Here is a 23,586-nt window from a genome sequence, read left to right on the forward strand (position 1 = left end):
CATGCTACAAGTGACTGTAGTATATTCATTTTAATTATTTAGTATTTTTTAGTCATCTCTGTTATATCCCATCTACAAGCTTAAGACGAGGTGTCAACATCCACATTCTGACGTGTGTGACCCACATTGAATAACTGCTGGTGTGCGTTGTAAGTCAGATTTGGTATTTTTGCAGCAACAGCTTGCGGCACACTTAATCGCAGACCGGCATTTACGAGAGTAAAAATTCCACGTAATTCTTTAGCAAGTGCGCGGACTGTTTTTAATATGCAGCAAAAATTTTTACCATTACTGTTAATAGCTTTATTAGTATATGCACTAACCGGTGTTCAAGGCATTGATGTACCACGGCCTCGCGGCGTTTCTTTAGTCAAGGCTCCGCTCTACCAACCGCAGCCGGATGGAAAATGGAGTTGCATCGATGGAAGCAGAACAATACCATTTACGCAGATAAATGACGATTACTGTGATTGCGCCGATGGCAGCGATGAGCCCGGCACCGCGGCCTGTCCCAATGGACAATTCCATTGCCTCAACACCGGCCATCAGTCCGTTGACATTCCCAGCTCTCAGGTGCAGGATGGAATCTGCGACTGTTGCGATGGCAGCGACGAACTGGAGGAGTCGCAATGTGAAAACACTTGCGTTGCTTTAGGTGCCGCCGCTGCTATTCAACGTCGGAACGAAGCGGAGCTTCATATGAAAGGTGCCGAGAAGCGGCAAGAGATGATCAACCGGGGCAAGCAACTGAAAGCGGATCGATCAGCACGTCGTTCCGAACTGAATGCGCGCATCAAGGAACAAGAAGCACTCAAAACTGAAAAGGAGCAGCTTAAGGCCACTGCCGAAGCCCTAGAACATGAGGCCGTGGAAGCTTTCAAGGAGCAACAACGTGAACTAGATGCGGACACTGCGCAAGCAGAGCAGGAGCCACAGCAAATGCGACAGGAGGCCTCGCTCACTTTTGTGCGTTACGATACAAACAAGGATGGCTTCGTGGAGATCACCGAATTGATGGTGGACATGAATCTCGATCGGGATCGCAATGGAGTTGTCACTGTGGAGGAGGCCAAATATTTCTTGGACGAACGCGACCGCATGGATCTTGATGCATTCATCACCCTGGCCTGGCCACGTATCAAGCCACTGAAAATGTTAGCTGATGGACTGTTCCAGCCCCCAGTCTCCACGCCAGCGGAAGAGCGAGCGCCTCAGCAGGACAACTCAAAAGATGCCCAGCAACTAGAGCCGGAGCCAACGGGAGGTGAGCAAAAAATGAAATTAGAGTAAATTGATTTACTTTAACTTTTGACTTGCAGAACATGCGGACATGGACGTGCCCGATGAGGAAGACGGCGAGGATGAGGAACAGTACGATGATGAGGAGCCCGATGTGGGAGTTGGCGAAGCTACACCGGATGTAGAGACAACCACAGCGGCGCCCATCTACGATCCTGAAACCCAGCGTCTGATCGAACAGGCGAACGAGGCGCGCAATGCGTACGAGGAGGTGGCTCGACATATACGTGAGATCGAGCATGAAATCAAGGAACTGGATGAACAGGAGGGCAAAGACTACGGACCCAATGAGGAGTGGTCGGTGCTGGATGGCGAGTGCTACACCTTTGAGGATCGTGAATATGTTTACACACTGTGCCCCTTCGATCGGGTGTCGCAGAAGCCGCGTAATGGCGGTGCGGAAACCACTTTGGGTCGATGGGATCAATGGGTAGGCGAGGGCGCCAATAAATATACAAAACAAAGGTATGCACAAGGCGCCGCCTGCTGGAACGGACCGCAGCGCTCGGCGATTATCAATATCAAGTGTGCATTGGAACCGCGCATCACGTCGGTTAGCGAGCCGAATCGTTGCGAATACTATTATGAATTTGAGACGCCCGCCGCTTGCGATAGTGATGCCTACACAGCCTCTGCACAGAGCCAGCACGACGAGCTTTAAGTGAAGGAATCTAGCTAAAACGTTGATTTGGAGCAAACAATCTTTGGAATGTATTCTAGTTTTAAAACAAGCAACAAAGTGAAAAGAGAAAAGGAAAGAAGGATAAGGAAGTTAATTGAAATGTAAAGTGATTTGCTGATCATTCCCCATAGGTGGCGCTCATCATTGTGCGAATCAGTTGTAGACAAATATTATTCAGCGTATGCATTTAAGCCAAGTAAAAAGTTTCATTTTTTAAATATACACATATACTACTACATTCGTAATTGTACAAAGGCGTTTTTATGGTTCTGTTACGGCCAGTTTCATGTCCTCCAGGTAGCCGTCCACTTGGTGCTCCAGCGCCAGAATGTGTCCCGTATTGCAGTCCTCGGCGCCAACGAATGTCAAAATCAATGGCAATTTGTTCATTTGCACCACCTGTCGGAAAGAGTTGAAACTTAATATTTTTATAACTGTCTGTTTGCATGGCCTAAATTGGAGTATTCCGTACGTGCAAATTTACAAATCTAATGCACACTCATAAATCCCTCACCCACCTGGTAATTGGAATACATGGAAATGATTGCTTTATTGCGCCCTAGGCCCAGTTTGCTAGCCTGATCACAGGCTGTGGTAAATGTGGGTATAAATGACGGCATCAATGCGAAGTCCACATTTTTCTCCTGGCTGTTGCTGACCCGTAGGAGTGGCACGCCATCTCGGTCCGTTATCTGTATGACATAGAGGCCGCTGACCCTGCAACCAAGATGCAATTTTTAATCAGCAAGCTAGCAATTATTGCAAAATACAAAACCTACTTATGCAGCAAGCCATTGAAGTAATTTTTGATGTCATCGGACATTGCACAGCTAACAATAAAAAATATATACGAATTTTACCTTGTCCGGAAAACAAAACAAAAATAATAAAATTCCCTAAATTTAGATTCTTTATTAAAATACCAAACAAAGTGCAAGTCAAAACACACAAGCTGTAATTTGAATTGAACTTTATAGTAAGCAAAAAAAGTAATTAATACATAAATAATAATTTATGTTTTTATTTTAAGAATTCTAATATTTAAACATACCAACAGAAATCAAAATAATCAATGAGCAAAGGGCGTAAATTTGCCTCACAAATAAAATACCAACTCCGTACAGAACCAAAACAAACAAAAATTGACTAAAAATAACATAGCGGCTATATAAATACTAATCCAAAGGCAAGGCAATGTACGTGTATTGTTTTATTTGTTAATGTTTAAATATATGATCTAATAATACAAATAGTTAATAAAACCCTTTTCTAGGGTATCTAACACGATGACTGGCAATACAATTAATGCCAGAAATGAGAACTCCAGTTTGGATAGTGATGACGACTACACCTCTGCCATGTCACATCTGACCATTGGCCTGCAAATCCAGGAGCTCTCGAAACGTCTGCAGAACACTACAGAGGAATTGCATCAACAGGTGCGTGACAAGCATGGCGCATTGCTGCAGCAGGCAACACACGCCGGCCGTTTCGATGCAGCACTCAACTCGCTAGCCGAGGACGTGCAACGGGTTCGAGCCACAGGACATCGTCTGAAGAGCCAAGTTGATGGCCAATATCAGTTAGTCGAGAATCAGACACAAGTGCTGGGTCGACTGCATGACGTGTCACACTTGCTGCGCTCTGCTGGCACCTTGCTCACGCTGACGGCCAAGCTTAAGAACACGAAAGATGTGTTAAGGCAAGCGGAGCTGCATTTCGAGCTGGGACAGTTGATAGAAGACAAGGATCTGAAGGACATTGAGTTTATACAAGAGGAACGTGCCTATGTGCTAAGCTCTAGACAAAAAATCCGCAACCTCACCCAGATGCAGCTTGTCACCGGTCTGCAGGAGCGCAACCAGACGCAAGTGGTGAATGCTCTAAAGGTAATCTTATAACTAAAGTCTGTCTGAATTTTGAATTCTACATCCCTTTATAATCGTATGCAGATTTTTATGAACTTCAACACGCTGGAGAAATCCCTTGAAAATTTACTTGCCACATTCATCGCCGACATGGAGCAATCGCTGAAGGAGTGCTTTGCAGGCACTGATATATCCGTGCTCAATAAAGCGGATGCCGTGCGCTCGCCCACCCATAGCAGCAGTAGCTCGAGCAAGTCCCAGGCTAATCGAGGACCTGGCAAGGCGCCGCAGTTAACTACAACTCAAAATTTTCGCGCAAAGTTTTGGAAATCGCTGCACTGGCTGCTCTACGATGAGCTCTATGAGAGCTGCACCCAGATCAAGCTGCTTAAAATGTCGCTGGAGCAAATTAATCAATTTGGCTACACTAGTGAATCATCAGACCAATGCATCCCACAGCTCTTCTGGCAGCGTGTGCAGCAGCTGTTGCGCAAATCTTTTGACGAGTGTACCCAACATGTTAACCAGACCCTGCAGGAGGGTCTGTCGAAACTTCTCACTTCGGCACGTGGACTTGAACAGCGGCTAAACAATGAATTCCAATTTGATAACGAACTTTTTGCGCCCCTAGAGGTGGGCTATGTGAGCAAGTGTGCTGCCAATCTTAAAGCCTGCCTGGCTGGCGTGGATTTGCCTGGGAATGAGACCGTGGATAACTTCATAAGAGTCGCCTCCTCGGAGCTGAGCGCTGCACTGATCGATAGCCGGCTTAGTATCGCAATAGCTAATGTTTTCGTTGCTTGCGGCAAGGAGTTATGCACTAAACTTGAGGCACAGATCAAGCTGGGTGCCGATTCCAAGCAAATTGTAGACTTGCCCAACTTGCAGCAACAACAGAATACACAGCTGGCAAATGTGCTGTACTACTATAAGGATTCAGTGCGTCGCATGTTGAGTGATCTCCAACTGCAGTTCGAGCGGACGCCAGGTGCTGCACGTACGATCATCGCCCGCTCCTTGGATCAGGCGGATTTGTTGATTGGCACTATATTGCAGCAGATTATGGAGTCGATTATCGCAGCCATTAGCATCATTATCCTAAGCATGCATCGGGAGCCGGGACTCAATACGGATCGACTATCGACAACGGGGCCATCTATGTACATGAAAGAACTACAGGTAAGCAGAATCTGTAATCAATTAGTGACATCTCTCAACATCTCAAACGTTTTTTCACATTTTGCAGGAGTTTGTCACCCGCTCGTGGTCGCACCACATCGAACTCTTCGATGATAAAGAGATGACTGGCAAATGTGGCCAGGAGTTGGCAAAGCGTTGTATCGAACTGTTCATACACAACCTGTGCATCCTGCGACCATTAAGTGCGGCGGGCCGGCAGCGACTGAAGCACGATTGTCAGCACATGGAACAGGCATTGAAACCTCTTTGTCCCAATTTCGCGGAGCTGGGCAAACCCTCGCGTTTACTCCGGGCAATGTCGCTTTTGATTGTGCAAAGCCCTCAGGAGCTGGTGAAGCAATCAGTGGGCGCGGATTCGCTGGTACCAAGCTATGTGGTACTCCTTCTCATGTTTGGCCATGCCGGAGCCGAACTCCAGTCACCGCACACAACTGCAAATTGGTCGAATGAACGCCTGATTGAATGGTTAGATGGGCATACGGCAGAGCGCGAGAAATTGGAGTTGATATCGGGTGCACTGCAAAGATATCGAGATAATGCCAGGCGCAAGAATATTCAACAATATGATGAAATATATCCCATGATGGTGGATTACTTTGAGCAGGCCTTAAAGGCAATCAGTGTATAATTTGTTCATTGCAATTTTTAAATATTTGTCTAATAAAGTATTTTACGTGACTACCTATTTGTTATATCTTTTAGATATATTTTATATTAATTACAATTGCGAAGTTATAATTTAAAATAGAGTGACAAAATTTTGAACTTATTTCAGAATTCGTTGATATATTTTCAATACCGGCGATTTTGCATTCAAGCTGTTTTTAATATTTACACTGAACTTTAAATATTTATCGAAGTTCCTGACTATACGTTACTCGATATGTTTGACGATAGCTTGCTCGAACAATCGACATTGCTCATTACATTAAGTGACATCACTGGCTAGACACACCATTTTGTTTGAGAAGAAAAAATCGTGTAAAACGTTTTGCTGTGTTAAACCAGACTGTAAAAGTAATTATTAGTAATAATATTATTGTTAAGCAATAACAATGGACAACATTGAGCGACTTTATAAGTGTTACGAAATATTATCCGAGGCGGGTGATAAAATAACTGAGGTAAGCGGCATTAAAAAAACGCGTCAAAATGAACGGCATTTGCCAATGTGCGCGTATGAGTGTGTGTGTGTGTGTGAGTGTACACATTTGCCAACCGCGCCGGCGCTAGTTGAGTTTAATGCAAACGATTCAATTTGGAATTTTTAATATTTTCAGCATGTTGCGGAATACAAAGAGATACTACAGGCCGTAAAAGGCACATCAAAGGAGAAACGCTTGGCATCCCAATTCATTGGCAACTTTTTCAAACATTTCCCTGAACTTTCAGACACTGCAATTGATGCACAATTCGATCTATGTGAAGATGATGATACACAGGTGGGTTTACCTAACATTTTCATTGAAATACTACATATATTCACTGGGCTCGCGAATGTTGCGATGGTAACTTGGTATTTTATATATTTAACAAATATTTCTGTTATGTCCTCTTTCAGATACGGCGGCAAGCTATCAAAGATTTGCCGAAGCTCTGTCAGGGCAACGCAGAGGCAACCGTGCGCGTAGGCGACACATTAGCACAGCTGCTTATATTGGACGATGCAACTGAGCTGCAGCAAGTGAACAATTCTCTGCTTAGCATCATTAAATTGGATACGAAAAATGCGATAGCTGGCTTGTTTCAACAAATCACAACGGGCGATGAGACAACTCGAGAACGTTGCTTTAAATTTATTGCTACCAAGCTGTTGACAATGGGCCCGAACGTTATTACTAAAGAGATTGAGGATTATATTGTGGAGGAAGTGAAGAAGGCATTGCAGGATGTGACAGCCGATGAATTTCATCTATGCATGACCATTTTGGGTGCCACCAAGCTGGGCAGCACAATAACCGGCCATGCCGAGCTGGTCAGGCTAGCCACAGAACAGGCTGAACTAAACACTGTCGATGCGGATACCCTAGTAGTCGATGATGAAGTTGTAGAGCGTTTTATACAATGCGCTACAGCTGCGGCACCTTACTTTTCGGTAAGAGAATGAAAACTAGTTGCAATTGATAAAATCATATCTAATCTTTATTTACTTTTCCATAGAAAACCATTAAATCAACACAATTTGTGGCCTACGTTTGTGACAAACTGTTGCCAATTAATACATGGAACTTGATTGCCACTGCAGTGGCACAGGATCAAATACAATTGCGTTTACTTAAAGTATTTGCCGAGATGATAACCTACACGGACAAGCTGGATAATGCCAACGAGCGCATTAATGCCGTCTACAACGTATTATTGGTAAATATATTATAAATATATTATTTAATATTTAGTTATTACTAACTTTTCTGTGCTGTATAGGAATATATGCCCTTGCCAAAACTAAGCGATGAGGATACGACCGATGTACCGCCCTCATTTCAATTCTCGCATGCTGAATGTTTGCTTTATGCATTGCACACGCTGGGCAAGAAGCATCCAGGCAATTTAACATTTATTGAGGATGCTGAAAAGCTGAAAGACTTTCGAGCTAGATTACAATATCTAGCGCGCGGTACACAGGGGTAACTATCTATATATAGGAAACTCAAAAAAGTCGTGGTTTAACTTGTTTCATCTTATAGTTACATTAAGAAACTGGAGGAGGCTCTGAAAGGGAAATCAGCGGAGGAACTGAAAACTGAGGAAAATCAATTGAAACAAACAGCTTTGAAGACCACATCAAATATAAACGTTTTAATACGCGATCTATTTCACTCACCGCCCATTTTCAAACACGATATTGTTCTCTCCTGGGTTGTACCCAAAAATGTATGCATTGACTCTAAACTGTCTTGAATATTAGATTTCAACATAAGTTTAATTGCAGACCAAGCTAGGAAAACGACATGTGCCCATCACATTTGGTGACAAGGGCGCCGCAAATGGGAATCAGGAACAGGAACAACAGGATAAAAAAGCGCGCCCATCTAATGAACAGAAATTCTATTCACCACCATCGGGAAAATACTCTGGCAAAGTGAATTCCAACTATGGAAACAACAATCGCACGCGACAACGTGGTGGCGGCGGCGGTGGAGGTGGCGGAGGCAACTTTAGGAATCGACGATACAATAGATATTAGATGTACCAGATATAGCCAACAAACAACTTTTACATCCTAGTCGTTAAACAACAGCAAACTGAAGAAACTACATAAAAAAAAAAAACAAGAACTTAAGGAGATATGATTAGAGATTTGCTCTAACAACGTTCCGCGTTTAATAAACAATTATAAAAAAAAAAAAATTACACAACAATACGGCTATAGATGAAACTTCCTTCAGCTGGTGTCTGCAGCTGCTCCAGCGATCCTGGCTTTCTATTTCGGGTGAGTATCGACTATGATTTCCATGTAACTGTCCACTTTTGATATATTTCAGAGCCTTCAACAGATCCACAAATATAAATGCTGTACGGTTAATAATTCTCTTATTATTTATTTGCAATTATTTTCGTATGAAACCTCAATCACTCACATACACAAAAAAAGAAAAAGAAAGGGAAATACAAAGATGCTTGCAAGTTTTTTAGCTTTGATATTTTAAAACAATGTCTCACGCGTTATTTTATTCGAGCAATGGGTGTGTGCACGTTGTTTTAACATATCAGGCTGTTTCCTTCACTCTGATCTGTCCAAAAAGCTAGATGTAATAATAATTAAAAATAGTTTGTAAACAACTTGCAATATCTCCTCTTAACCACAAATAATCAAGTCAAATTAATGAAAAATAAGTACTCTTTCGCTAATTATATATAAATATATATATTAAAGATATATGCAAACACTCTTATTAACATTTTTACAAACATAAACGAAAGAGTGTCAAATCCAAATCAATATCACAAGCATAATTATCATTTTTCTGTTTTTTTTTTTTTTTTTTTTTGTTCATACGTATTATGCTCCACTATTGTACAACGTAGCCACAGCAAAAAAAAAAAACTAATAATATATTACAGATTTTAAATTTTAATAAATCGGAAAAATAAAGTTTCTAAAGCAACAAAATATATGGTTATATTTTCTATTTGTGCAGTAAAATAAATGGAAGTTAAAGCAAGTATTTATACATTTATATAAATCATATATAAAATTATTTAGTAAAAAGACACCTATATAAAATACTTTATACATATGTGATCAGGTAAGCTAAACTTGTACTCCTCAACGAAATCCTGTTCTCTGGATATATTCGAATAATACTACGCTTTCTTTATGGATACCTAATCAAAGCATGCACACAAGCGCACTGTAAACTTTGGATGCTTAGGTTTTACTATGGGATATTATTTGTTGAATAGCTTCACTCCGATCAAGAATACATACATATGTACATATAATCTGTGCTGATTGCTTTTGCATATACCATGGACTCAGGGTATAAATAAATTCAGGGAAATCCCTGTGTTGCTATTTTTGGCGATACATGCGAATATATTTCACCTAAACAGAAATATGATGTCTTAATTTATTATTTCTATGCGGACGCATCACTCTTTTTACATAAATTCAGACATAAACACACATACATCGTTTGGCCTTATCAAATGAAATATATTCTGTTGTAAATGCACTGCTGCTACGTCTGTATAATATTCAAAGCCGCAAAATAAGCTTCAATATCATATTTGTTATATTTGTGTTTATTATCAATTATAAATATATAATATGTATGTATATCATCTGTCTGTGTGTGTGTATACATATGCGTGTGTTTATCTTTTAATCTTTTAACACAATTGATTTCAGCTTAAGCCATAATAAATGTATGATGCGCTCTTTCGGTTAACACTAAATGGATGCACACATCTAGATGCTGGGTGGCGGCTGGTTGCCCGGCTGCTGGCCACCAGGTGGACCACCAGCATTAGCGCCTCTTGTCTGATCCCGTTGTTGTTGGGCCTCAGCCACCTGAGCGGCCAGGCTCTGGAACAGCTGCAGCATATCGTTAGGCATCGGCGGCACCTGGCCAGGTGCACCGCCAGCCGAGTTGGCTTGCCCAGCGCCTGTTCCGCCCAAGTTGAAGAGCTGCCCGATTGTATTCATGATCATTGGATTCTGTGTCATCGACTGCAAATGCTCCAGATCGATCTCAGCGCTGCCAAACAAATTGCGCAAAGTCGGATTCGACAGCATCGCATTAAGTCCATCGCTCAGCTGCGAGAGCTGGGGCGGCTGATTACGTGCATTGCGCACCACCTCCAGATTGTTCCGGTAATCCGCATTGTCCGGCTCCAGTTCAATGGCCTTGGCATAGGCGTGTTCGGCCTCGTTGAATTTGCCCAAATTTGAATAGGCGACGCCCAGGCGACAATACGCCTTGCTATAATTGACATTGTAGAGCAGAGCGGACTTGCAATCGGTTACGGCTCGTTCGTTGTCCCCGAGGCGAATGTGAGCGGCGGCCCGGTTACAGTAGAAAATTGGGTTCTTGGGGTCGAAAGCGATGGCGCGATTGTATTGCAAGAGCGCCTCATTGTATTTGCCATCCTTCATCAGGCGATTGCCTTCGTTCTTAATGGACTCGGCCAGAGCCAACGATTCAGGATTACGTTCAATATACAACGACTGGAAGAGCTCAAACATATCAATGTTCTTTGTATTGACAGCCAACTGGTTGGCACTGCTCGATGCATTTGCATCGCCAGGTGTGGTGCCACTACCTGCGGCAGCTTCTGTTTCGCTCTGGGACACCTGTTCCGCCTCGTCCTCCCCAACATCGAAAGCAGCTTGCAGGCATTGGATGGCCACTTCAATGCTTTCGCTCTGATCCGGCGACATCACATCCACTTGCTTCTTCAGATAGTCAATGAAAGAGCGCACAAAGCTTTGCTGTACTGCGTCCGGCATTTTTGCTTTTACTTTATATTATTTATATTAGAACAAATTAAAATCACTTATGTGGCTCTGAACATGCGACTGGATTTATAGAGACGAACCAAATGTCTAGGGCTGCTGTATTCCTATAAGGTGGCTGTAGGCGTTGCCAGACTGTCAGGGTGAACAAATGACAAGCAAATTTCAACTTCTCGTTATCGAGCGCGAGAGAACTTAGTTTTTGTTATTAGCGTTGCTGTTGATTGCTTAAGTTTTCCGGATAGTAAGCTTTAAAGCTTTAAAGCTTACTGTGAGTAACATCACTAACCATAAAACCACTAACAATAGAACACACAAGAACTAAAAAATTGAGCATAAAAGCATTCCTTGTTCAAAAGCCGACCATCTCAAGCAAAAACATTAAGCTGAATGAATGTGGTTTGCGTAGGCCGAACCTAAAAGTGCGGGGCCGAGTAAATACAAAGCTGTCTGGGGCTGCAATGCTCGAAAAAATGTGTACAAAAAGCTTTACATTGAGTGTCCGGTCTATGTGTTCTCTGGTCAGTGGTTATGGGTAAATAAATTCGAAATTATGCCCGTCAGGCTTTTATTTTTATTATTATTACTTATATTAACGATTTAATGTTTAATGTCTTTATGTAAGGTAAACTAAATCGTCCAAAATAAATAAATAATATTTTAAATTAATTGTGAACAGCTGATCAGAGCCTAATAATAATAATAATAGATAACGATGGTACACATCGAAACAAAATTCTTCATTGAAGAATCGCTATTTTGTTATCGACCGTAATAGCATTTCTGGAGTTAAATTTATGTTCTTAAAAAAACCTGTAAATATTGTAAAAATCCTAAAAGAATATATTATTCATTTTTCACTGAGGGCAAAACAACCAAATAAACTAAATATTAAAAAATAAAATTTACAATAAACTGTATAGATATACGTAGCTTATTTTTCTATTTTATTTTCTCATTGATATTTCGATTTAAATTTAATTTATACTGTTAAATGCTCAACGTAAAAAAGCTCAGTGCTATAAGTCCATGATACTTGATCAAGCTTCGAGTATTTTTCACCAGCAGGGTCACTTATGACGTCATAAACTACACTCGCGTTTCTTGTTGCCTCTTCCATTGTCGCTCAGCTGGTTTGACAGCCACAACTCTCGTGCTCACCCACTCACTCTCCGATACCGCACTCTTGCTTTTCGTTTGGACAAAACGTTCATATCAGACCACGAACTGAAGCCAATTGAAAAGCAAATCATCAACGCAGCCGATAGCTCTAACATTTACGATGAAGGGATGACGTGCAGTCGAAACTAAGCAACTTGAGCAGGTAAGTAAGTAGGTGGGGTACTGTGTACATTGTGCCGTTTTATAGTGGAATGTAATAGAAAGCCACGCTGTCTGTGCTGTGCTTGTGTGTGTATGAGTGTAAGTGTGTATGGAGGGTGCGCGTCGCGACTTGACATTGAAAAGTTAATTGCATTAGATGTCTAGAGAAATGTCTATTGGGTTGCCATTTTTTGCAAGCCACGCACAAACATACAATAGACTGAGAGCATGAGAGAAACCGAAGAGAGCGCACCACCAGCATCCCAGGCCTGAGCGTTGTGGATTTTGTAGTTGGCGTAAAACCGCTTACAATAGCAACAATTTTGCACGCACACAAACACAGGCGCACATATGTATGGATATGTATATGTGTATACATACATAAATAAGTAGCCTTGTATGCACGTTGGCACGTTCTCGCATTGCTCAATCTCACATTCTCTCAGTGTCTCTCTCTCTCTCTCTCTATCTATTGCTTGCGCTTGTTTTGTCAATTCTCCAAAAACGCGTCGCGTGCTCTAACAAACACCTACCACCCCAAGCAGCGCGCGGCGCGTCTGTCGCTGCTGGTGCTGCCGCAGCCGTAGCCGCTGCTGCCGTCGCTGTTGAATTGTAGTACAAAGCAGCAGCCCCATTCATCGTTCGACACTCGCTGCTACTGCTGCTGTTTTGTTGTCCAGAGTCCGGATCATAGTTTTTGATTCGCATTTCGCAAGCTTATGGCAGGAGCATTCCACACCCCCACTCAAATCAAACCAACCCACCCACCAAGGCATCCAGGAAATCATCAACAAGAAGCTCTGTTTTCAAATTTTGCATAATTTCGTAGAAAAATCGACTCAAGTAAGTTGGGAAAATTTTGATATATTTGCCAAACGGTTTTCGCGTGCAGCACGTATTGCGGTAGTGTGCTTGCATGTGCGTGTGTGTATGTATTGAAAAAGTGTAAAGAAATCCTTGCGAAGTTGCAAGCCAAATGCTAAATTTAGATCTGAAGCCAACAACGCTGCAACACGCAGTCGCTGCTACTGCTGCTGGTGTTGCCTGGCGGCCCCCCACAGCCAAAACACCCACACCATAAACCGTATGCATATATTCATACGTCAGACTCAGTCGCTCTCGCTCGCTCACTGCGTGAGGCGCTGTGCATAAGTGCATACGTGTGCGTGCATGGATGTGTGTGTGTACAGTATGAATGGAACAAAAGTACTTGGCGACGCAACACCAACAACAGCAACATCAATGCGGAATCGATAGTCAGACGACGATGTGGTCGAGCAGTAGGAGGTGAGCGAAGCTCTGCTCCGGATAAAACGTCGGCTGCAAAGACGTTTACGTTTTACTGTCGGTTGCTCTCCTCCACTGCACTTGTCACTGGGACTCTGTGTGAGCAATTGTGTATGTGTGTTTGTGAGTCTGTGCTCGTGGGGCACGTAGACATCATCGTAGTATTTTCCGCGTAAATTTCAAGCAAATTGAATGTGATTGAAACGTGTAGCGCGTTCAACTAACAACGAAAGCCAATCGAACATGTCATCCATATTTGTGTCCATCTCTCTCATGTCGTGTTTCCACATTTTTATCGCAAATAATTTTTGTTTTATATCAACTTTTGTACGCTTTGGTATTTTTTCTTGCTTCTAGTGCTTTTTTGTTGCATTACTCCTCGCTGACAATGATTACTACTGCTGTCGCTGCTGCTTATTCTTCTTCTTCTGCCCATAAATACTATGTACTACGAGCATGCTGCTAAACTCGCTGCATTTCCACAACCGAAGCTCCGTCGAAGGCGCACGAAGTGGCACGAGTTGTGCGCGCATGTTTGGCCCCTAGTCCACACCCCGCAGACCTATTCATACACTCGTACACATATACAGAGCAATTCAGCCAGTCAACCAGTGCAAAAAGCTTACACACAAATACACAATCGCGCACACATACATAAGTGTACAGAAATTGCAAGTGAGAGCGCAGCGACAGCAGCCTCAGTCGGCGGAGCAGAGCTCCAGCGCCAGCGCAGAGATTTTTTGGCCATAATTTTTCAGTTTGAGCACAGCGCTAGCCGGTGACGGGTGATGATAGTAATACGTAGTAGTAATAAGTCGGCGAGCCGAAAAGTCTGCCATAGAGAGAATTGCAGCAACTGAAAAAAATGCAATTGCTTGCAAATGTTGTGTAAAGCAAGTGACCAAACAGCTAAAAAAAAAATTAATCAATACGCATAAGTGTAAACTAAGTCAGAAGCCATATTATTATTTAACTAATAGCCAGCAGCCTTTTCCTGCTTTTTGTTGTTTTTTTTTTTTTTTCGCTTGACACTGCTGCCGACTACTGTCTGGTCGTGAGATCCTGTTGAAGAACTTTTGCTTCCGCAAATACGAGACCGAAAATCGATAATTTCGTGCTGTATAAGTTACGGCGAAAGGTGCGCGTTCGCTCGGCTCGGCTTGGTTCGGTTCGGTTCGGCTCAGTTCGGCTCTTGGCACGAATAAACATATATGTAAAGTGGCAACCTTCTTCTTCTTGCTTTTGTTGCCGTTGTTGTTGCTGTGGGTGGTGCAAAAACAGTGTAGATTACAACAAAACGCCGCGCATGAAACGTGATTGAAATTATTGCACAAAAAGGAAACGGCGCTTACACGCGCCAAACAGGCGCGCGTAGGCGGCAACAGTGAACAACGAGAAAGAGACATCGAGAAAGAACGAGAGTCAGAGAGGTAGAGAGAAAGAGTGAGGGTTAGCGTAAGCGAGTGAGTGAGCGCGCAATCGAGCTCTCGCGTAAATCAGGAAGCAAAGTAAAGCAAAAAATAACAAACAAAAATACATATACTGATGGCGAATAAATAGAAACCGAAAACGAGTGGAAAACGTAACAGCACAAAATGTACTAGCATGTAGTAATAGTAATAGGAATTAGAGTGAGAGGACCCCACGGACACCCAACACACACTCACATATTCAGAAACGTACAAAAGGTGTTGGAAAGGGGGCGTCGCAGTCGCAGTCGCAGCTGACGCCGACGTTATCATAGTAGTAAGTTTTTCTGTGTTGCGGGTGCAGCGTCGCGTAAACACGAACGTGTGTGTGCGCTCTAGTGCGCGAGTGTACGAGTGCGTGTGGAATGTGTAATAAATAAAACAAAGCACACAGCAAAAAATCATGATAAAGTTTGTCAGGCACAAAAATCGCGAGAATTCATTAAAGGCATCGAAAAATTTTCTGCGTAAAAAGGTGGGCGCTAAAAGCACAAATAAACACATACATACATGTGTATACGAAAATAATAATGAAAGTATAATACACAATAATAAAATTAATTGATAATTAAATTATAACTAAAATAAGACAAATTGTTTAATAATTTATTTAATGTGCTTACAGCGTGAATCGAATGACTCTGGCACCGAATCTGATGGTGAACTCCTCGATGTGGAAAACAAACGTCACTTAGACGTGGATATGGAAACTAGTAAGTAAATGAATTGTGATAAACGTAATCAATGAGGATAAAAATGCTAATTTGAAATTATGACTAGAATCTTATCGATATTAATATGAGTATCAATTGGAATCTGATTATGTTTCAAAGAGTGGTGACAATAAGAACTCGAATTTGATTGCGCTTCAAAGAGATGAGAAAGTATTCACGTTCAGTAACAATACATATTTACGAGTTTTCTTGAATAGGAATATGACAGAATTAATCTATTTAGGCTAATATTTGGCACTAATATTTATTGAATCCAATTGAGAATTAAGAATATACAATTTCTTTTGTAATTGATTGATATCGAGGATTCTGTAGCTATCTGCTTTTTGTCAAGAAGAAATTCGTGAAAAATTGTTAAAGCTCTAATTGTTATCGATATTTTGCACCATCTGCATAGACTGTTAAAATGTATCATTAATTAAAAACTTGGTTTGTCCACGCTCAACAGGTTTGAGTTCCTGTACGGATGCTAACTCACCTACTACCGATACTGCATGCTCATCCGAGTCGTCTGCGATCGCTGCTGCTGCAATGATGTGTCACCATCAGACATCGTCGTCGTCATCCTGCGCCCATCTCATGTACGATCAGCATAGTTCGGAGGAGGAGCTTGAGGTGATCAATGGGCCGTCAGCGGTAGCCGCTGCCGAGGCAGCTGCAGCGGCAGCGGCGGCGTTAACAACAACAATCGCCAGCGGTGGTCCAGGGGCATCGTCGTCCAGTGCGTCGCGTCTATCGAATCGAGGCTGCAGTTCGTCCCTGGACACGGAGGCGCCATACGATGAGCGTGCCACGACATCATCCAATTCGAAGCGTTCCAGCTCGACGCTAATGGTTGAGAATCGCAAGCGTTCGCTGGCTCATAGCTCCGATGATGAGGTATGTAAAGAGTATAGAGAGAGAGAGAGAGAGCTAAGTATGATATGAAGATTAACGAGTGTAAAGTAACGAGTTTAAAAAGAAATCAGTAAATAAAAAGCATCAATTTCATTCTTACAGTTGCGCAACTCGCTGGAGCCAATATTGACGCCCGTGAATTTTCGCACATCGCCGCCATTGGAGGCATTTAAGCCAAATCGTAGCCATATGATGTTCCGCTCCACAACGCCACTGATATTATCGGAGGCCAGATGTGGCATCGAAAATATTAAATTATGTGATAATAGTGTAAATGAGGAGAACGGCGACGGCAACAACAGCAACACCAACAGCAACAACAATAGCAACAGCAACAAATGCTCGAAATTCGGAGTTGGCGCTGGAGCCGGCAACGAGGGCAACGAGAACGAGCCGAGCGTTATAAAGGCGTGCAGCAGCTCATTGAAGATGAGCAACAGCTCGCATCACATTTACCAGCCGCAGCCCAAATATAGTTTCCATTATAATAGCTCGAGAAGCAGTCCGGCTTCCACAACCGGCTTGGATATGGAGGTGCGCTCGGTTAGTCCGCCCGCGAAATTATTTCATTGCGCCATTTCGCCGCATCGTCGTCCCAGCAATAATGTTGCCAGCAGCGGCACAGCAGCAACAGTTGGTGCTGGTGGTGGTGGGGATGCTGGCGTTACTGTTGCTGCCGCCACACAGAGACTGCAGCGACCACATAGGCCGTGTTTAGATTTTGATAAGATGCAGCAGGTGAGTCTCTAATGCAGAGCGCGCTAACAGCGAATTAAAAGGAAAAGGCAAATCAAAGACTTTTTATACAAACAACAACAACAACAAACCATCAACAACAACAACTGCAAACTGTAAAAACGTACCTATGCAGCCAGTGTTGATTAACGCGCACTGGCCCCACAATTAGGCGCACAGAACCCGATCAAACCGGCCTGAGAGACAAGCAGGCAAACAGCAGGCATACAATAAACAACAAAAGGCAAAACAACAAACAAATATCATCAAATCAAATTATGTAAAGCTAAAAGTAATTCAAGTTTTAAAACAGACAACAAAATATGCTAAAAGAAAATAACAACTTAACAATAGAAGCAGCTATTTTTTCACAATTTTAAAACAACAAATAATAAAAAAATAAAATAAATAAAGCAGCAGTAAAACAAAATCCTGGTAAAGTTGGCAAAGTTTAGATATATATAACTATATATGTTTGTAGTAGCTACAGAACTGTAAATATTGTATTTGTGTGCAGCAAATAGGTGAGAAGAGCAAGAAGCTGAAGAGGTGAAGAAATCATTTTCAAAATTGGCTAGAGCTACATTTGTTAGCAAGTATTTTAATATTTTTAAATGTGTTTGCAGTCAGACAAACTAAAAGAAAAAAAAAAAAAACAAAAAACAAAACAAAAAATTATTATAAAATAAATATTAAAAAAAAAAAACAAAGAAATTGTGGTGTGATTGTAGAACGAAGACTCAAAAGAAAACAAAAATTATAAAAAACTAAAAAATTATATTTCTATAAAAATTGTGTAAAACGCAAAGAAAAAAAAAAAAAAAAAAAAAAAAAAAAAATGATTTAAGAAGCTGCAAATGTGAGGGAAGCAGAGAAGAGCAAAGAGAAAATAGCGTAGCAAACACTGGGGACAAAAAGAAAACAGCAACAGGCAACAATAGCAAAAGAAAACAACAAGAAACAACAAAAATTAAAATATTACAAAATAAACACAAAAACAATAAACATTTTTGTATGCAAAACATTCAAACCAAAAACTCAGTTGGGCAGTTAAAAACAAAAATTAAAAGTAAATACAGTTTAATATGTGTTGAATGTACAAGATTAAATCAAGCTATTTTATAAAAAAGCTAAAAAAAAATATATAAAAAAAATCAATACACAATAAAAAATATATGTAATACCAAAAAGCTGCCAACACCAGAAACAAAACAACACGATTTTTGGTTGATTGATTGATGATTGATTGATTGAGCTAAACGCAACAAAATAGTCAAAGAAGAACATATAATCAATAAAAAATAATTGGCAAAGAAAAAAATAAAACATTAAGTGTATTAGTAAAGCAGCATTAAATTTTCTTTAACAATTTATGTAAGCAAAACAAAAATGGTAAAGAAAAACAAAAACCCAAAATACCCAAAAAAATAAATCCAATATTAAATTTAAAACCAAAATAACAGTAATTTTTTGTGTGCAACCATAGCAAAAATGCCACAGCTGCAGAACATACATTTTTAAGTACAGCATATAAAAAATTGAAAAAAAAAAAACCTAAAGAAAACGAAAATATTCAAAGCAAAAGTAAAACCAATTGAAATTCATATTCAGCAGCGAAAAGCAAGCAAAACATTTCCGTTTCAAATCCAAAATGTAGTCACAATAATCACATATACCCTACAATTTCCAACACACACTTACTTATACACACAGCGAGATAAGAGAGAGCAAGAGAGATACCTACCAGAAACGCATAATCCACACCACCAACAAATCTGTAATGAATCCATCAAAGATCGAGCAGGATTAGAGTCAAGCGAGGTACTAGGAAAGCAGTTTTCATCATTTTTTTTTTTTAATTTTAAATTTAACGTTTGTGAAACAAAAGAGGAAAACGAAACCCAAGAAATTATATATATATATATATATATATATACATATATATGGAGGAAGGAAGATATCATGGACTGAGCGTATGTTAGAAAGAGAGAGAGCAAAGTGAAGCAACCGATACTAGGTTCTAGTTTTTAAGTTTAAAGTGAAAGGCAAATTGTGAGAGGAAAACAAAAGAAACAAGCACACAAATCAAGACGAACAAGAAGAAGAAGAGTTGAGTTAGGCAGGTTATGTTGAATAATTTTGAAACACAAATGATAAACAAGTTAAGTTGTAAACGAAATACAAAGATTTCATTGTGGCCGCAGGGACAGCAAAATGGCCCCACGGCACTTGTGTTGTACATAGTTACATTAATAATTACGATAAATATACATATATATATATATATACAGATATATATATATAAAGATATATATGTGTGTATAAAATTACTCATTAAACATGATGAATGGTAAAAACAAAAACCCTAAGAATTAAGTCGATGAACGGTACAAGTGCAAAAAGAAAAGAGGAGGAAGTCAAGAAGAAATTATTGAAAAAGAAAAAAAAAATTCGAAGATGATAAAAAATAATAAAGAAATGCTCTGCAATAGTAAGCGAAAAAAAAGAAATTGTGAACCGAGTTTTTTTTTAAGCTGTTGGAACGGTATTTTTAAAGGTGATTAAAATATCGGTTATTTATGTTCACAAAACACTTCCAACTTTATTTGATCTTCCATTTAAATTGAAATTTCCTTAAACACTTTCTTTTGGTCTCTTTGCTTTATCATTGATAACCTCTATGAATTTTCCTAATGCTATTTATTAGCTCTACTTCTCTTAATTACATTCATTGTTGTTCTTTCTGCTTCTTAACTATATACATTGTACAGAGACGTTGTCGTCTTTGTATTTGTCACGCTAATACTATTTGCGTAGAAACCTTTTGGCATTGGGCTATAAGCCCAAGATTTCCTGTTCAGCATCGCCGCACAGGGCTTCAGACTTGTTTTTGATGATCGCCTCGACATCCTCGTCCTCGATTTGCTTCAGCTTGTTGTTGCGTTTCTTTGTCGCCGACTCCGATGTGGTTTGACCCAACCGTGCCGGATCGTGTATGCGTGTGTGGCGCTTCAGATCGCCGGATACGCGAAACTTCTTATCGCAGACGCTGCACGAGTACGGCTTCTCGCCCGTATGCACTTTGGTGTGGGCCAACAAATAGGAGCTGGCCCGAAACGTTTTCGTGCAGTATTGGCAAGCATAGTTCCGTTCGCTGGTATGGATGCGCCGATGCAGCACTAGGGAGTACTTCCGCGAGAAACTCTTGCCGCAGTACTCGCACATGTGCGCCTTCACCTCGGTGTGCCGTGAGATGATGTGGTAATTGAGATCGCCCCACTGCCGGAACTTGAAGTCGCATTTCTCACACTTGTACGGCTTGATGCCGGAATCTGAAATATTTTGAAGAATATTGAAAATGCAAGACATATAAGATCTGTTCTGCACAAGACTAACGTGTTCGTTCATGTGCCTTGAGTGCGCTCTGCGTGTAGAAGGATCGCTCGCATGTGTTGCACGGATAGGCTCGCTCCTTGGTGTGCGTATACTGATGATACTTGAGCGCATTGTATGAATTAAAATCTCGGGCGCAAATATCGCAGTGGAACTTGCGCTTGGTATCGCTAGGCTCATCGACCGGCGGCTTGTCCGGTTCCATGAGATAGCTATCTGCGTTGTCGTCGATGACGTCGGCCGCCGCTGGCGATGAATTGGCGCTGACTGTAGGCGCTGCGGTCTCCACATCCTCCAGCTTAAAGGATTCACTGAGCATTAGAGGCGAACGCTGCAGCTGCTCGATGGTGGAGCCATCGTTGGGCGTGGGCGTGCGTGCTGGCGGCGACATTGAGGTTGCGGTTGAGTTTGTCATGGCAGCCGTTGCTGCTGCCGCAGCTTCAGCTGCAGCAATTGCCTCAATGTAGCTTTTCTTGTGACCCATCTCCAGTTTGGGTTGTGTAGATTGTTTTAGGAAATTCAGCGTCAGCTGCTCATCCTGCGGATGGTCATCCATGTGATTTGACGACTTTAGTAGCGTCGCAGCGGGTGGAGTAGGTGCTGCTGGAGGGGGCACCGGCGGCGGTTCGCCCGGCAGCAACAGACCCGAGAAGGCAATGTCACTGAAATTGTTATTAAACCAAGGCGCATCGCAGGTATCCTCTACAGACACTTTGTCCACCACGTTGCGTATGCCCTCTAACATATCTTCCGTATCGCTGAACTCCACATCATCCACAACGGCCACAGCATTTGTTGCAGTAGCATTCGCAGCTCCGACGGGCGTCAGTTTGCCATCGGCTTTGTGCAGCGACATGGCATCTGCATGTATGACCATATTGACGCCCACATCGTCCACCACATCGTCATCCACATGGCTAATGTTGTGAAAGTTCTCAAAGTTCAGCTGCACATCCTGAAACACTTGATCCAGCTTGGCCTGCTCTTGCTGCAACTACAAAGGAGATTGAGATATTTATTAGTCAAGTTTGGGAATAATTGGTAAGATAAAAAGAAAGTAGATACATTTCAGCTTCTTCACCTTCTTACTCATTCCGGCTGGTGACTAGATGCAGTCGCTTACCTTATCCTGAGCGGACAAGCCGCACATGTCCAGCGGCTCCTTTTGTTGTTGCTGCTGCTGCTGTTGAACCTGCTGCTGCTGCACTTGCTGCTGCTGCACCTGTTGCTGCTGCTGCTGTTGTGGCACATCTAGACGCTGCTGAAGACTGCCCGGATCGTAGTGCTCTTTGAGGTGGGCATAAAATTCGATTTGTGTGTTCACTGCATAGCCGCATATTTCGCAGCTATAGTTGGCCACTGTAGACACGACATGTTGATGCTTATGCTGCTCCAGCTCGCCCTCCATAAGACCACAAACAGAACCCTTGAGCTTGCGTGAGATGCGCTTCTTATGGGGCAGCACCTTGCGTGCGTTCGTTACGGATGCATTGTGGGCGTAGAGCAGATCGTCGCCATGCAGCGCTGCATTGACGTCAATGGGCACTGTCGGCTCGATGGCCAGAGCTGGAAAGGTGGGCTGTGGCACCTGCTGGGCCACCACATTCTCGTTGCCACCAGCTGTTGCAGCTGCAGCCGCATCAGCGCGATCCAAGAAACTGCTGTTTAGTGTGAGAAACTCCACGTCCGTATCTTTGACATAGTTGTTTGTTGTGCGTTCAGGTGACGTGGGCACAGCGTCTGTTCGCGCTCCGTTCGGCTCCTCGACAACATGTTTGTTGACGAACTGGAAGATCGTATTGTGAAAATTGAGCTCCGGCGATGTTAGCGTATGCTTTTCCACATAGCCGCCGCCATTGGTGGTGCTGTGGTGTGTCGTGGTACTAAGATTGGTGGGTCCTTCTGTTTTCGGAAATACACCCGTGTGGTCCATGAGATCCATCATAAAGTTGTTTTGCATCAACTCCGTCGCCAGCAGCGTCTGTGTGTTGCAATTGTTCGAAACATATGTATGTTAATAAGCTCATTGCTAATTGTGACAGGGGCTTACGTGGTCGATGAACTGTTGTGTATCCACTTCTTTGCGCTCCATTTTGTACGTTTCACACACAAATGCATTAAATTTAAGAAACAACTTTTGAACTGGGCAAGAAAAATCTAAATTGCAAAAACGACACAGCTGTTCTACGACTATCGGTTAGAGTTGAGCGCGTGCTGTGAACCGATAACTTGTGGGTGTTATCGGAGGGCAGTATCGGGAATATTCAGTTGGAACTGCAGTATTTTTTGAACGTAGTGTTGTTAGGTGACTAAGAGTGAATGGGTTGCACTTTATTAAGGCGCGCAAATTGAATGTATATCAATTGAAATTGCAGGAAATGTTTTGTGAAGGTAAGTTCAATTAACTGATTTAAGAATATGTTAATGAAATTTACTTTTAAATGAAGTGTATTAATGGTATATAATTAAAAAGATCAACATTAAATGATGCAAATCTTAACATAAGTAATTTTGCAGATATACAAATATTTTTAGTAACTCATCTAAAAATATTTGAATTTAGTGATTACTATATTAGGTTTATATGACTGCCTTTTTTTTACGAAAAAGAAAGATTATGTTTCGTTTTGAAGAATTCTTGTTAAGTTTACGAATTTTCAGCTAGGACTCTACTGATCAATTCCCACACCTTATCGAGTTGCTCTAATGTAAAAGTCATTTCTCAGTCTGGAGCGGC

At 41.8% G+C, this 23,586-nt stretch overlaps 7 protein-coding genes across 8 annotated transcripts; 4 read left to right on the top strand and 3 right to left on the bottom strand.

The window, feature by feature from the left end:
- The first annotated feature begins 159 nt into the window (after positions 1-159).
- On the top strand, positions 160-2,226 carry GCS2beta (glucosidase 2 subunit beta). The gene is made up of 2 exons (XM_030388086.2): positions 160-1,264; positions 1,320-2,226. The coding sequence occupies exons 1-2, from the start codon at positions 268-270 to the stop codon at positions 1,958-1,960; spliced, it is 1,638 nt and encodes a 545-aa protein (XP_030243946.1). The 5' UTR covers positions 160-267; the 3' UTR covers positions 1,961-2,226.
- On the bottom strand, positions 2,150-2,919 carry Lamtor3 (Late endosomal/lysosomal adaptor, MAPK and MTOR activator 3). The gene is made up of 3 exons (XM_030388089.2): positions 2,761-2,919; positions 2,500-2,698; positions 2,150-2,380 (listed from the first exon to the last, which is right to left on the bottom strand). Exons 1-3 carry the CDS (start codon positions 2,802-2,804, stop codon positions 2,243-2,245), a joined length of 381 nt encoding a protein of 126 aa, XP_030243949.1. The 5' UTR covers positions 2,805-2,919; the 3' UTR covers positions 2,150-2,242.
- A 169-nt stretch (positions 2,920-3,088) lies between these two features.
- Positions 3,089-5,734, top strand: fws (Conserved oligomeric Golgi complex subunit 5 four way stop). Its single transcript, XM_030388085.2, has 4 exons — positions 3,089-3,177; positions 3,255-3,870; positions 3,934-5,028; positions 5,096-5,734. Coding segments are annotated over exons 1-4 (2,295 nt in total). The 5' UTR covers positions 3,089-3,175; the 3' UTR covers positions 5,678-5,734.
- Positions 5,735-5,969: 235 nt separating this feature from the next.
- cass (apoptosis inhibitor cassowary) lies at positions 5,970-8,608 on the top strand. The gene is made up of 7 exons (XM_030388087.2): positions 5,970-6,173; positions 6,330-6,491; positions 6,611-7,144; positions 7,210-7,410; positions 7,474-7,676; positions 7,737-7,923; positions 7,982-8,608. The coding sequence occupies exons 1-7, from the start codon at positions 6,105-6,107 to the stop codon at positions 8,234-8,236; spliced, it is 1,611 nt and encodes a 536-aa protein (XP_030243947.1). The 5' UTR covers positions 5,970-6,104; the 3' UTR covers positions 8,237-8,608.
- A 1,177-nt stretch (positions 8,609-9,785) lies between these two features.
- On the bottom strand, positions 9,786-11,131 carry Sgt (small glutamine-rich tetratricopeptide containing protein). The gene has a single exon (XM_018098466.3). It carries the CDS (start codon positions 11,003-11,005, stop codon positions 9,965-9,967), a length of 1,041 nt encoding a protein of 346 aa, XP_017953955.2. The 5' UTR covers positions 11,006-11,131; the 3' UTR covers positions 9,786-9,964.
- A 985-nt stretch (positions 11,132-12,116) lies between these two features.
- On the top strand, positions 12,117-18,888 carry Reph (Regulator of eph expression). Of its 2 annotated transcripts, none has more exons than XM_030388079.2 (4): positions 12,117-12,335; positions 15,716-15,803; positions 16,273-16,703; positions 16,824-18,888. In XM_030388079.2, the coding sequence occupies exons 2-4, from the start codon at positions 15,794-15,796 to the stop codon at positions 17,469-17,471; spliced, it is 1,089 nt and encodes a 362-aa protein (XP_030243939.1). In that variant the 5' UTR covers positions 12,117-12,335; positions 15,716-15,793; the 3' UTR covers positions 17,472-18,888. The 2 variants fall into 2 exon arrangements, with proteins under 2 accessions (XP_030243939.1, XP_030243938.1); XM_030388078.2 differs by lacking the exon at positions 12,117-12,335 and adding an exon at positions 14,288-15,565.
- Positions 18,889-20,269: 1,381 nt separating this feature from the next.
- Positions 20,270-23,064, bottom strand: LOC108658759 (uncharacterized). The gene is made up of 4 exons (XM_030388076.2): positions 22,900-23,064; positions 21,973-22,830; positions 20,853-21,843; positions 20,270-20,788 (listed from the first exon to the last, which is right to left on the bottom strand). The coding sequence occupies exons 1-4, from the start codon at positions 22,939-22,941 to the stop codon at positions 20,292-20,294; spliced, it is 2,388 nt and encodes a 795-aa protein (XP_030243936.1). The 5' UTR covers positions 22,942-23,064; the 3' UTR covers positions 20,270-20,291.
- Between the last annotated feature and the right edge of the window lie 522 nt (positions 23,065-23,586).

Source organism: Drosophila navojoa, chromosome 3 (assembly GCF_054131105.1).
Source record: "Drosophila navojoa isolate 15081-1374.11 chromosome 3, UAZ_NAV_1.0, whole genome shotgun sequence".
In the NCBI taxonomy this organism is placed as follows: Eukaryota; Metazoa; Arthropoda; class Insecta; order Diptera; family Drosophilidae; genus Drosophila; species Drosophila navojoa.